At 42.8% G+C, this 13,854-nt stretch overlaps 1 protein-coding gene across 6 annotated transcripts; it reads left to right on the forward strand.

The window, feature by feature from the left end:
• The first annotated feature begins 2,104 nt into the window (after nt 1–2,104).
• si:ch211-199g17.2 lies at nt 2,105–13,419 on the forward strand. 6 transcript variants are annotated; one of them, XM_034294773.1, is made up of 9 exons: nt 2,105–2,379; nt 5,048–5,090; nt 5,180–5,257; nt 5,372–5,511; nt 9,142–9,264; nt 9,344–9,401; nt 9,533–9,745; nt 10,079–11,254; nt 11,384–13,419. In XM_034294773.1, exons 1-9 carry the CDS (start codon nt 2,314–2,316, stop codon nt 12,211–12,213), a joined length of 2,727 nt encoding a protein of 908 aa, XP_034150664.1. In that variant the 5' UTR covers nt 2,105–2,313; the 3' UTR covers nt 12,214–13,419. The 6 variants fall into 6 exon arrangements, with proteins under 6 accessions (XP_034150664.1, XP_034150663.1, XP_010871602.4 ...); XM_034294772.1 differs by having other exon boundaries at nt 2,106–2,379; nt 10,079–11,171; nt 11,232–13,419; XM_013135512.4 differs by lacking the exon at nt 2,105–2,379 and adding exons at nt 2,456–2,471; nt 2,867–2,944 and having other exon boundaries at nt 10,079–13,419.
• The last annotated feature ends 435 nt before the right edge of the window (nt 13,420–13,854 follow it).

The raw sequence follows: 13,854 nt of genomic DNA on the forward strand, positions 1-13,854 counted from the left end.
TGTCACTCTCATTGCAATGAATAAAAACATGTGTGTGTGTTTATACGTATATACAGGTGCTGGTCATAAAATTAGAATATCATCAAAAAGTTGATTTATTTCAGTAATTCCATTCAAAAAGTGAAACTTGTATATTATATTCATTCATTACACACAGACTGATATATTTCAAATGTTTATTTCTTTAATTGTGATGATTATAACTGACAACTAATGAAAATCCCAAATTCAGTATCTCGGAAAATTAGAATTAGAAACCTGTATTAAATCTGCCTTGTGTTAAATCTGCCCTGTTGTCCATGTCCACGTGAGCTGCTAATGCACGCTGCAATGTCCTCCCTAATATCAACCAAAATATATAAGCAATATATTTATTCTTAACATAGACCTATTAGCATGTTATTTAAAAAGAAATATGAAATCAATCATGGGCTATATATCAGCCAATATTATTGTTGTCTATTTTCGTTGTTATGCTATATTCTTGTTAATATAGACTTGCATGTATATATTACAGCCTTGTCACGTTATTCTTTCCTCCATCCTTGCCCTGACGCCATATCGTTAATCTCCCTCTCTCGACCTCCATCTGTACTAGGCTCTGTTGTCGCTGATCCAAAGTCTTCTTCACGTACATATATTTAAATTCTTAGTGACTTAAATATGTTAATTGTATATATTTTTTTATTGTATATTGCATATATAGCCCAATGTTTTTGGTGACAGTACACACCCTAATCTGATTATCTTTTCACCAGTCATCTTCATTTGTCTCGTGATCTCTCTTAAAATAAATCTGTAATTGTATTAGTCACTTGAAAGGTCACTTGAAAAAATGTATGCGGCTTGGATGTAGTTTGAGATTATTACGTTTTAATGAAATATTTTTACATGCTTGGGTGTAAAAGAAAACTAAGATCTACTTACTATCCACTTATTTCTTATTTCTGACTTAACTCATCTCCGCTATGTCAGGACCCGTGTGGTCCTTTATGCAAGGTTGTATTTCATTAAAAGTACGGCTATTCTCCTGCAGAAAATCATGTTTTACCATGCCACACACAGAGGCGGTGCGAGATTTTGGTTTGAGTTTTGAAACATGGAAATCCCCTGTGTATAGATATAGAATGCCACCCGCCAAAGTGGCTAGTAATAGTGACTGCGTTACCCGCCACAGCCGAATTCCACCTGCATTTGGCAGGTGGGCGGGTGCCAATGTCAAGCACTGCTCTTGTGATATGGTGCATATTCCTTACTCAAAGTTGTCCCCCTTCTCTCTCTGCTGCGCCTAAAATCTATAGTATAATTCCAAACATCCGCATAAACATTCTGAGTTTCTCAAACTCAGAGACCCCGTTTCTCAATGATCTGTACATTGTGTGACAGATTCTTATCGTTTCTGAGTCAGGTGTCTGGCTCTCTCCCCTTCTCATAGTATTAGTCCTTTTTCTTTTCTAGCCTTGGCATCCTTTTTTCTCTGATCTGTATTCTAGTATTAGTACGGCCTACCCTGAATGGCATTTGTACATTATACAAATCTCTCAGCTTAAACTTCTACAGGAATATATTATCTGCAAATACTTTATTAGTTATACAGTGAATGTAGTAATGAACATCAGTGCTCCTTTACTTTAAATCAGATTATACTGATAAATATTCCATAACTTCAATAGTCCTTACCACAACACAAATGCCAGCTATGCAGACACCGTCTTTTACCTGCTAGCACTCAGCTCTTAAAAGCATTGACGTCTTCTTGAACAGGTCCTAACATTAGATTACTCCACTGATGGTGTCTGTGAGGTCAAGAGGTATGGACCTTGACTTGATCTGAACACTACCCTAGTTGGGGTTTATGAAATACCATGTCAGTGCTCATCCCAAAAGTATGCAGTGTGTATTGTAATGCTTATGGTGGTATTAAAAAAATCTGTAGAAGAGATTAACTAAGATTTTGAAAGGCATCAGTTTGGTTTTCGTCCTAGCACAGAATATGTGAAAAAATATGTGACATGTTGCAAATGAGGAAGGACTTACTGGTTAAAGACAGATAGTGGTTAAAGAGAAGTTGCCTAAGTCAAAGCGAACAAGAATATTTCTCCATGAATAATAGATGAACGAATGGTCCTCCTGAATACTCTGGGGCGAGGATAGGTCTTTATTGCAGGCTGTACAATAATATTACAAGCAGGAGCCAGACAATTTACATGTAAATACGGCGAATTGTGTGATTTCCATGGCATAGCAACAGTAACAAATGTGTACACCCAAAGTGTATTTTTAATACATCCAAAGTGTATTAAAAAAAACATTATGATCAATATTATTGTGTATGCGGCAGAGCAATTCCCGAATCTTCACGACTGCTTGACAGAAGAGGTAAGTAGATAAGAATCAGGAGCATTAACATTTACGCCCTAGTGTCTGGAGGACAGAACGACAAAAGCTGGGAAACCCCACTGAAGAAACCGGTAGTGCTATATATATATATATGCTGTTCGTTTATGTTTCTTTATCTGTTAGTCGCAGCTTTTAGTTTTCACAGGTTACTCGCGGAGATCGAATTAGGCAATAATTGTACAGTGGATCATCTGACTCCATTACGAATCATTATCTTATATCAAACTCTTTTACAAGAATTCATGTGGAATTTTAAATGATTTCGAGGATCTCTGTGGACATCAGATACGTTGGAATCTTGTTGTGGATCCTCTGACCTGATGAGTAATCATTATCTTATCTAAAAAAATAACTGTAACAAGGACAGATTCGAAGGCTCAAAGAGATTCCTGACCACTCCGGCTTCGCAATCTACACTCGTTTGTGTCCCGACACGTGCATTTTGTTCTCTTGTCTTACTCTACAGGTCTTATTGTTTCTTCTGACAACTTATATTTAAGACAGAGAGATCAAGCTCGTCATTAACACCGACGTGTACATTCGGGTAGGTGTTCATTGTGTTACTTTAAACGTTAACGAGGAACTTAACCATCTGGCTAACTTTTTTTTTTTAGATAGCTAACTGCTTAGCTAGCGATTTGATTAGCTATTACTACTACGGGCACAGCAGTTTTGCGTGGAGAGTCAGCCGGAGTGTCATTTCTGTATCAATTCATTGATGCATAGCAATACAAGTAAGCTAAGCTTAGCAAAACGTTCGTCCTTTATTTTTCATAGGAATCTACTCTTATCGCTCTAGGAAACCGCTTGCCGACAATTTGAGTCCCGGAGTTACTTTCGTTTCGTTTTAGTAAACAACTTTAGTGAATGCGTCAACTATAAACTTGTATTAGTATAGTAATATTATGCTTATGGTAAGCTACTGTACTAGCCTCATTTAAAAACTTTTAACCTACACTACATGTATAGGGTCACTGGATGTTTCGTAGTATTATGCGTTAAATTACGAATTACAGACGTAATTTTACAGACAGACGTGAAGGAGTAGTCTTCAGGCAGGTAGCTTCTAAGCTTAAAAGTTATTGTGTACTGTCCTGGCTTTGTGGCAAAAATCTATCGCACATAATTCAGAACAGGCAAATGTATACATAATTTGGGACCAAGGTGCAAACTTTACTGACAGCACGAGCGGGAAGACGTTTTGTTCAGTGGATGCTGAGAGGCCGAGTGTGGGACGGTATGAAACAGATCTGGAATTGACAGACGAAGCGTGTCTGTTCGCTGCATTATCGTTTGTGAAAATTTGGTAAATATATATATGGGTGACCTGTTGACAAAACACGGACGGAGGTCATTTACAACATCCAAGATGCGCTAATGTCAGCCTGCAGTGAGAAATCTTATCAATTTCTAAATCAGCTGTTGAATACATTAATTTTTTTGCCGTGAACTAGAGATATTTATCAGATACCGAAATATATACCCAAACCGAACGGTTAGTGGAATTCCAATCCGGCACCTACAATATCCTTTCGTTTTTTGTAAAAACAATATCGATTCAGACCGGGGTAGGTAATATTTAAATTTAAGTTGTGTCGGATATGCATAGGACTCAAATATTAGAATGACACCTGCTAGCAGAAGATGCCTGTTTTAACCTGCGACTCTGAACGTTGAACCACATCCCAACATCTACAGACCGAAATATTGTCATCCATTCTTTAGAATGTCGAAGATATATTAAGAAGATATTATTGCGCTCATCCTTTCACATCCTTTCTCCAAATTGCACTCTATTTTGCTTGTGGTAAATAGATAACAAAAGCAGAAGACAGGCAACATTTGTCCAAGTGAATAAACTTTAAACATCACGTTTCTTTCATCCTATAACCGTTTCTTCTTGAGGATAAACCTCGTGGAGGATTGGTGTTGAATTCACCTGTTTTACCCGCCTGGGAAATGTACTGATGTAGGCTTACTGTTCAACATGTCTATGTGTGGAATATTAAAAACACTCAAGGGAATATCAGCCTGTTCCCAAGCTAGCTTGTTTTGATTGACTAAAGAAAACGTAATTTTTCCAAAGCTATTCAGGTCTTTTACTGCTAATTCTGCACCATCATTATTACAGGGAATCCTTTTTATTAAATTTTTTAAGTTAGTTGTTTTCTGACAGTTGTTCTTTGGTAGGTTTCTACACTGTCTTTCTTCCATATAAAGCATTTCTTAAAATAATGCAGTTTGCCTCGTGGTTGAGTACTGCTTGTTTGAGGTAGGTTGTGTTTTTTCTGTGTTCTGAAAGCGTTGTGCAGACAGTGAATGCTCTGAGAGCCTCTGAGGTAGGTTGTGTTTTTTCTGTGTTCTGATAGCGTTGTGCAGACATTGAATGCTCTGAGAGCCTCTGGGTTGAGGTCAGTGATGACATATTCTACATTTCTGCTGCCAAGGATGAGTTGTAGGTTGTATCCACTGTATGAGTCCCCTCGAACCCTGATGGAAACATTTGACTCACATATAATAAATAACAATGGAAACAATATAAAAAATATAAAGTAAATACCTAGTAAACATTACACAAGATACATTTTGAGCCATATGTTATAGTCATTTTTCTCTCTCTGCCCCCCCCCCCCCCCCCCCCATTTAGTGTTTCCTGAAATCTGCCGCTATGCAGCTGGAAGCACAGAAAGGTAGGCTAAGGTGTCATCAGCTATTTATAATGGAATTCATCCTTTCACTCATCAACTGATATCATTTGTTCATTCTCTTTATCATGAAGTTGTATGTGGCCAGAGCTTGCTGTCCAGTTCCCTCAGAGTGTATCTGAACAACAAGAACCGACTGCAGCCCATCATCGGTCAGAACGTGTGTGTGTGTGTGTGTGTGTGTGTGATACATGTTTGTGTATTTTACTTACACATCTGCTTTGAATCCCTGTGAGCTGCGTGCATGTGACGTGTGTTTGTTTCAGGTCTGAGCTGCATGACAGAGTGTGTTAAGCTCAGTGGAGGCTCTGAGGCGGTGTACTTGTGTGATGTGTGTATGTGTCGTCTCGGTAAGGCCGACGTCCGGAGCCACATCATGGGGAGTCTCCACCGATACAACTACATCGTAAGTCCGTGTTTCGGGATCTGTTTACTAACAAGCTACTCTCTGGTCTTGAAGGGTGGTTGTAATACCCGGTACCGGGTTCTGGACTTTTGGGGTCCCTAAGAAATATTTGATTCGGGGCCCTTTCTCTCCTAGTGGTCGGGGGTTCCCTAGTTGTTGGGGGACCACTAGCGGTCGGGGCCCTGAGCGAATGCTTGTGTCGCTTATGCCTAGAACCGGCCCGGGTAATACCTCCATGTCGGGTTGGTGTTGAGGTTCACCAAATCCACAATACACTTCTACTTTCTGAACCAGAATCTCTGAAAGAGGATTCTGGTTTCTTGGGATAGACGTGAACATGGCTCAGATTGGTATTGGGGCTTTTATGTTAAACTGTGATACTGCCTCATACTGAGCTTCTGTCTGCTGCCCAGTCATGTTCCTCTCAACGGGGGCGTGCTGTAATAGTTAAAAACACTCAAGGGAATATCAGCCTGTTCCCAAGCAAGCTTGTTTTGATTGACTAAACAAAATGTAATTTTTACAAAGCTATTCAGGTCTTTTACTGCTAATTCTGCACCATCATTATTCCAGGGAATCCTTTTTATTTTTTAACGTTAGTTGTTTTTTGACAGTTGTTCTTTGGTAGGTTTCTTCACTGTCTTTCTTCCATGTAGAGCATTTCTTAAAATAATGCAGTTTGCCTCGTGGTTGAGTACTGCTTGTTTGAGGTAGGTTGTGTTTTTTCTGTGTTCTGATAGCGTTGTGCAGACAGTGAATGCTCTGAGAGCCTCTGGGTTGAGGTCAGTGATGACATATTCTACATTTCTGCTGTCAAACATGAGCTGTAGGTTGTATCCACTGTATGAGTCCCCTTGAACCCTGATGGAAACATTTGACTCCCATATAATAAATAATATGTATAATACAAGTGTTAATTCACTGTGGGTACAAGAGTTTCAGACCACTGTGATAAGTGCAACACTTTAGAGGCTTGCCTTTATAATCGAGGCTACTACCTGTTTGCGCTAATGAGGGCTTGAGGGACGTTCATAACGTGTCTCAAACACATCATTATTGGGGGAGGGTGTTCTACCGCTGAGTGAACTGTCTCTCTCCTTAGTTATTTTTAGTTTTTTTTTTTTTAGGCTTTGTTTGACGGTAGGAATCAGGGAGATGGGTGAAGTGGAGGAGGGTGGAAATGGGTATCGAACCCCGCTCTCTGACGAGGAGACACCTTTTTGCGTTGAGCCGGGAGTGTCACCATTGGGGGCCTAGAGGGCCGCACAAAACCCCCTATTTTCAACCACAGAATGGACACATGGCCACAGATGGGAGCAGAGTCGAGATTAACGTGTGCTCACGCCTCCTGTTGTTTCAGACGGAACCTGAAACAGTGGATTCCAACTCCACCATTACTCGCCACGTGTAATGCACGTTTGTTTTGGTCCCGGATAAACATACCAATTCCCATCTAATTTACACGGCCTGCTGATATGTTCACAGGTTGAACAGGTGTTTTTGTGTTGAGGAAGAAATTCGCCAGAGAGGGAGATGTTGGATATTATGCCTTTGCCCAGCCTAGAACAAGGCAGTACTGTGGTGAAAGAATACCAAGAGATTCTGGTCAACAACAATGTAAACTGTGTGTGTCTGTCTGTCTGTGTGTGTGTGTGGAAGACAGCTGGTGCGTCCCGTTATTCTCTTATCTGTGCTCCTACTCCCATGGTCTGTAAGAGTGAATGGTATTTTTATCTCCTGTGGAGGACAGATTAACAGCCTGTTTCCTTGACTCTCCTGAAGGAGTATATGTATCCACATTACCTAGGGGGAGGGTGGGAACCTCAGGATGGTTGCATTATGATGTGTAACTCCGTTCTTTCCCCTGGGCTCTGGGGGAAAAAAAGAAAAGAATAATTGACTTCAGAAACACTAGCCTTGATTTCTTTTAATTAGGAATACTGGGACGCTGCCAGGATTAGACTCAAAGGTTACATGTCACACACAACTTACAGTTCAGACACACTGACAGAAGGGAGGGCTGAGTCGGTCTAAGTTCTTGCAGGGTGTAGTGTATATTTCTAGTTAAAGAAATGAAGGTGATTGTCTCTGAGTCACTGATTCTTTTATTCCAAGCTGGTTGTTGGTGCCAGACGGGCCGGTCTGAGTATTTAACAATCTGCTCAGTTACTGGGATTTTCACGCACAACCATTTCTAGGGTTTACAAAGAATGGTGTGAAAAGGTGTGGAAAAACATCCAGTATGCGGCAGTCCTGTGGGCGAAAATGCCTTGTTGATGCTAGAGGTCAGAGGAGAATGGGCCGACTGATTCAAGCAGATAGAAGAGCAACTTTGACTGAAATAACCACTCGTTACAACTGAGGTATGCAGCAAAGCATTTGTGAAGCCACAACACGCACAACCTTGAGGCGGATGGGCTACAACAGCAGAAGACCCAACCGGGTACCACTCATCTCCACTACAAATAGGAAAAAGAGGCTACAATTTGCACGAGCTCACCAAAATTGGACAGTTGAAGACTGGAACAATGTTGCCTGGTCTGATGAGTTTCGATTTCTGTTGAGACATTCAGATAGTAGAGTCAGAATTTGGCGTAAACAGAATGAGAACATGGATCCATCCTGCCTTGTTACCACTGTGCAGGCTGGTGGTGGTGGTGTAATGGTGTGGGGGATGTTTTCTTGGCACACTTTAGGCCCCTTAGTGCCAATCGGGCATCGTTTAAATGCCACGGCCTACCTGAGCATTGTTTCTTACCATGTCCATCCCTTAAATGACCACCATGTACCCATCCTCTGATGGCTACTTCCAGCAGGATAATGCACCATGTCACAAAGCTCGAATCATTTCAAATTGGTTTCTTGAACATGACAATGAGTTCACTGTACTGAAATGGCCCCCACAGTCACCAGATCTCAACCCAATAGAGCATGGGATGTGGTGGAACGGGAGCTTCGTGCCCTGGATGTGCATCCCACAAATCTCCATCAACTGCAAGATGCTATCCTATCAATATGGGCCAACATTTCTAAAGAATGCTTTCAGCACCTTGTTGAATCAATGCCACGTAGAATTAAGGCAGTTCTGAAGGCGAAAGGGGGTCAAACACAGTATTAGTATGGTGTTCCTAATAATCCTTTAGGTGAGTGTATGTTCTGGACTTTCAGTCAAGTTTACATGAACTGCTCCACAGCAGTTTTTTGTTTTTGTTGCATTCCTCTAAGCCCCCTTTCCCATCTTGCTTAAGAAACAAATCCAGTGTGTAATAATGTTTTTCGGCAAAGGAAACGCATGAGTAAACTTTATGCATAGCCAAGTAACCTGGGGCAGAGACATGGTCTTATCTTTTGCTCTTGTCTGAGGCTGGTGGGGTAAAAAAGTGTTACTGTTTAGGGTGGAGTTGGAAACCAATGGTATACAAGGTTTTGGGGCGGGGGTTCCAGCTTAAAAAAAGACCAGCTTTGGCGTGGTCTATAGACTGTTGTCATACAGGCAGTGATTTACCTGTACAATGTAAGCACAAGTCAGTACACAATCACTGACTAGCCTAATACAGCAGCATGCGTACAACAAATACTTATTCAAGCTAATATGTGTGCATCCTCTGTTTGTTGGCTGTGGTTGCATAGAAAATCCATCACCCTCACTTTGTGTCTGAGTGGAAGCAGAGCACTGAGCTGTCCAAGATGGCTCGGCCTCTTATGGAGATGGCTCAAATACTGGAGAACAAGGAAGGAACCGGGGACGTGCAGGTCTGCATATGTTTCTTTATGTTTGGCGTATGTCTGTGTGTGTGTCTGGGTGAAAATGTCCTCTGTCCTGTCCTGTTAGGTGCTGAGGTTGGATGCTGCTATGTTTGAGGAGGTCACAGCCCACAGTGAGAGTGATGGTGAGAATGGGTATTACTGGTCCATCCTCTCCTCTCACCTCTCCTCTGTCTATCCTGTATCACCAAATCACCCTTCATCACCCTCTCCTCTCATTCCCTTTCACTCCTTCACCTCTTCCTCTCTCCTCAAGTTCTCATCCTGTTGCGTGCTATCAAGACCGAACAAAAGCGGACGGTGACCCAGGGCCAATCGGAGGAGGCTTTAGCCGGTTCTGAGTGTTCACTCGTCCCGTCACAGAGAACTGTGATATCCCCCGGGAGGCTCCCGGTCCAGCTGGAGAAGGCTGCTGTCCAAATTGACAGCCAGAGGGGAGGGTTTGTCCACAGAAGCAACCCCCTGCTTGGTGAGTGTATGACCTCGTGGGATGATATACTGTCTTTATTTATTACAAGTGTGTTAAGTCTGGGTTGGGGTATCAAGTGTGAGAGACACAGTTTTGTTGGACTCCGATTCTATGCGTTGCGTCCTCTTTTAGCGCCAAATCATCCTTTTACACACATTGCTACAGTTGTTGTTGTTGTTATGTGGATGAGTCGTTAATTTTGCCCTTAGCTTGGGAACTGTAGTGTTAATATCTCACTCTTACCTGACATTTATCACTCTACTCTGTGAGTGTGTCCTCCCTCGCTCTCTCTCTTGCTCTGTCGCTCTCCCTCCTGTTTTTCTTCCACCAAAGGTGCTTCAGTAAAGCGTCCTGCATCAGCCTTACCATGGCCGCACGACAACGGTCTTTCCCTGATCCATGATGACGTCACAGACGGAGGTCAGGTGTTACCGGGCGGGTCTGTGGGGGAGGGGTTTGGACAAGACGGAGTTCCTGCGAAGCTTATTCGTTGTGAGCCGGTGTTCAAGGTGAGTCTGCCTTTGACTGATGGCCCCCTGCTGCTGGAGAGGAATTCCTTTAGCCTGGAACCCTCCCCCGCCTCCCCCGCCTCCCCCATACACTCACCCGTTCACTCAACCAGCGTAGGTGCCTCGCCCCAGCCCCCTTCCACATCCTTGCATTCAGTTGGTCAGCCAAGAAACAGAGCTGCAACGGGACCTGGAAACACACAGATAGTTGAATATAAACGCACTGTCAATGCCAGAGTCGACACAGCCAGACACAATCAACAGCTGACTAGGGGAGAGGAACAGAGGGCAACTGACCACGGCCTGTACATCGGGAGAGATCAGGACAGAGCTGACCGTCTGTTTTCAAAGAATACCAGATTCACCGATACAAAGTTCGGTGTCCGCGTGATACAGGACCACAGACTGCGCAGTACTGACCCTGGTGCTGGAGATACGATCGCTGACTTAGTGTCTGCTGCCCAACCGATTTTCCTTACTACTGGTCATCACTCGGGTTGTGTGGAAGAGGAGAGCTTGACCAACAGTCCTCCAATGGATGAAGAACAGGAGGAAGTGAAAGGGAATATTTGTCATTCTGCTAGGGGACAGAGGCTTGCAGAGGACCACAGGACAACAGACTGTCTGTATTCTACTGGAGAGAGGATAGCTGACAGTGGGTATTCCACAGGAAGCAAGTCAATTGACAGAATGTACCAAACAGTAGAAAGATCAACTGACAGTCAGTTCTTTATAGCAGAAGCGACGTCTGATCGTGGGTACTCAACTGGAGTGGCGCTTACTGAACGGGGGTACTCAGGAGTGGGGCTAACTGAACGGGGGTACTCTACAGGAGTGGGCCTAACTGAACGGGGGTACTCAGGAGTGGGGCTAACTGAACGTGGGTACTCTTCAGGAGAGGGGCTAACTGAACGGGGGTACTCAGGAGTGGGGCTAACTGAACGGGGGTACTCAGGAGTGGGGCTAACTGAACGGGGGTACTCTTCAGGAGAGGGGCTAACTGAACGGGGGTACTCTTCAGGAGAGGGGCTAACTGAACGGGGGTACTCAGGAGTGGGGCTAACTGAACGTGGGTACTCTTCAGGAGAGGGGCTAACTGAATGGGGGTACTCTTCAAGAGAGGGGCTAACTGAACGGGGGTACTCTTCAGGAGTGGGGCTAACTGACTGTGAGGTTTTAGAGGAAGAAAAGGGTTTCAGAGATGAAATGCAGAAAGGATGTGGACTTATTGTAGAGGTCATGGTGGGGAACCATAGACGGGGAAGAAAAAGTGAAAAGAAAAAAAGAAAGAGGGAGAAATCGAACTTTTACAGAAAACAGTACTTTAAATTGCAGCCTCCAAAACTGCACCAGGCACAGGGTTTCACAGGAGCTCATAACGGTGCCTCAGGGCTTTGCATGGTTGACACAGTAGATCTCCAACATGGCATAGCCACCTATAGAGACCAGACAGAGCCAGTCTACCACAGAGCAGACATGAGCAGTCATAATGATGTCATAAGTAGACCTATGAGTGACCTAGCAGCAATGTCACAGGTACACTTGGAGTGCAGAAGATCCTGGCACTATGAAGGCACACAGCTGACCGCTGATACTTACAGAACCGGGCCATGTGAGTATGAGACCCACCCTAATCACTCTAACCCTGACCGGTTCAGACCCGAGCCCCTCCGGTACCCGCATCATGCTCTGGCCCCAGGGACTAGACCCCATCTTGACTCTGGTCCTTTCCCCGTGAAGATTGGGGGCGTTCAGACACCAGGTTATGATGGGTTTCCCCGGGCCCTGTCTGTGACGGCTTCTTCACCCCGCCACCCTTGGCCCTGTGAAGTGGAAGGTTATGGCCCGGCCCCGTCTGACCCATACCCGCTCCCGAGCCATGATCGTTACAGAGAGGTGGCCCGGGGCCACGGGCCTGCCACGTTTCAGTGGACTTTTTCAGCACCACCCCGGTTCTAGCTACCACACGTGTTTTGTATTTCATTTACACTAGTCGTTCTCCGACCACTCCTCAGGACGCCCAGATGTCTCGCAATTCCTTTTTAACGCTGAACTAGGGACTAGTTGAAAAATGCAAACTGGTCAAAACTGTAACATTTGCTGAACATTTACATTGCTGTGCAATGTGCATGAAAAGTAAATGATGATAATTAACTAGCTAACCTGAATTATATAGCTGATAATGAGTTTACAGAGGTGGCCTGCAGTACGTCAAATACGTGGAATGGCTGGGGTGCCCAGGAAACGTTTGAAAACCACTCCTTAAGTTTCACTTTATGTTGGTTAAAATGGGCAGGTGTTTTGTGTGTTTGTTTTATACACTGGATTTCACCCTGTAAATGTGATTTGGATTTCATGCCTTCTTGATTCTTTTAGCTTTTCTGTGTGGGAACGTATTTTTGTATGCCGAATGAAGATGGAGTTATAAAAAAAGCATTGAATAGTGCCTCAGTATTTGTCTGTTGTTAAGCCTATGTGAGCACATTCTTAGTTTGACATGCTGTTTAAAGAATATGATACAGAATATGCTACGGAGCTGATCTATGTTGAAATTCAGCAATTTTGCTAAAATGTTAAAAGGTAATTGAGGAGAAATGTTATTGGGTCTATTCTATAGGTTGAATATTGATCTTTCTTGAAGTCCTGAGGGAAGCTTCACCATGTACATACATTTTTAATTTGGATCAGCTGAGGAATCAGCTTGAGGTTCAGTGTGTTGAACATGTTATGGACAACACAGGTTTTTTAACTTTCATTTTCTTACCAAGTAACTTGTCTATGAGGTTATATTATATTCAGCAAACATCCATGTTGAGCAATTTCATATGGTTAATTTGCTCATGTGAAGATTTTTTCTTTGTAATTTACAAGTTCCGCACCACCCTGTAAAGTGATTTGAGGATTTATTCTTGTTTGTTTTTTTGTCACTTGTGTGTTGTCACTTGGCCTGTTCTCAATTGTTCTCCTTACCTCGCCTCCTGAAAACCAGTTTGTAGAGAAGGGCAGGACATATGACTTCTCAGCCAGATGGGGTGCAGAGGCTATTGTTAAATAGCAGTTGACCAAACTAAAGCTTCTCACCGCCCAATATATGTTTGTGAAGAACACACTGAATTGAAGTAAAATTTTCTAGCAGTTCCTAATAAAGACTTGAATAACACCTTTCATGTAGTAAATTGTTTTTTATTTTACTTCATTCAGTTTCAGGTAATGTATTGAAGCTTCTCATTTCATTGTCTACCTTTGTGTTGCTGCTGCATTTGAGCCTATTTGCTAATGAAGTCAGTATTATCATTGTCTTGCTTCCTCTAATTCAATGATTCTCTACTGGATTTATATAAACAAGCCACCTTTCATTGAGTCAAATATATATACTGTACAAACATCTTTTCTGAATTTGTAAGACCCATCGTTATAAATCCATTATAGAGAAAAGCTTAACACAGGTATCAAACCGGATCCAAGGAGGGCTGAGTGCAGGTTTTTGCTCTCATCTTGTGCTTGATTGGTTAATTAGATAAATAATGTGTTAGTACCTCACCTTGCCTGGTTGTGTATGTCTCAAATGGGCACAAAAAACTAAAACCAGCATATACTATG

The sequence above is a fragment of the Esox lucius genome, chromosome 10 (assembly GCF_011004845.1).
Source record: "Esox lucius isolate fEsoLuc1 chromosome 10, fEsoLuc1.pri, whole genome shotgun sequence".
Taxonomy (NCBI): domain Eukaryota; kingdom Metazoa; phylum Chordata; class Actinopteri; order Esociformes; family Esocidae; genus Esox; species Esox lucius.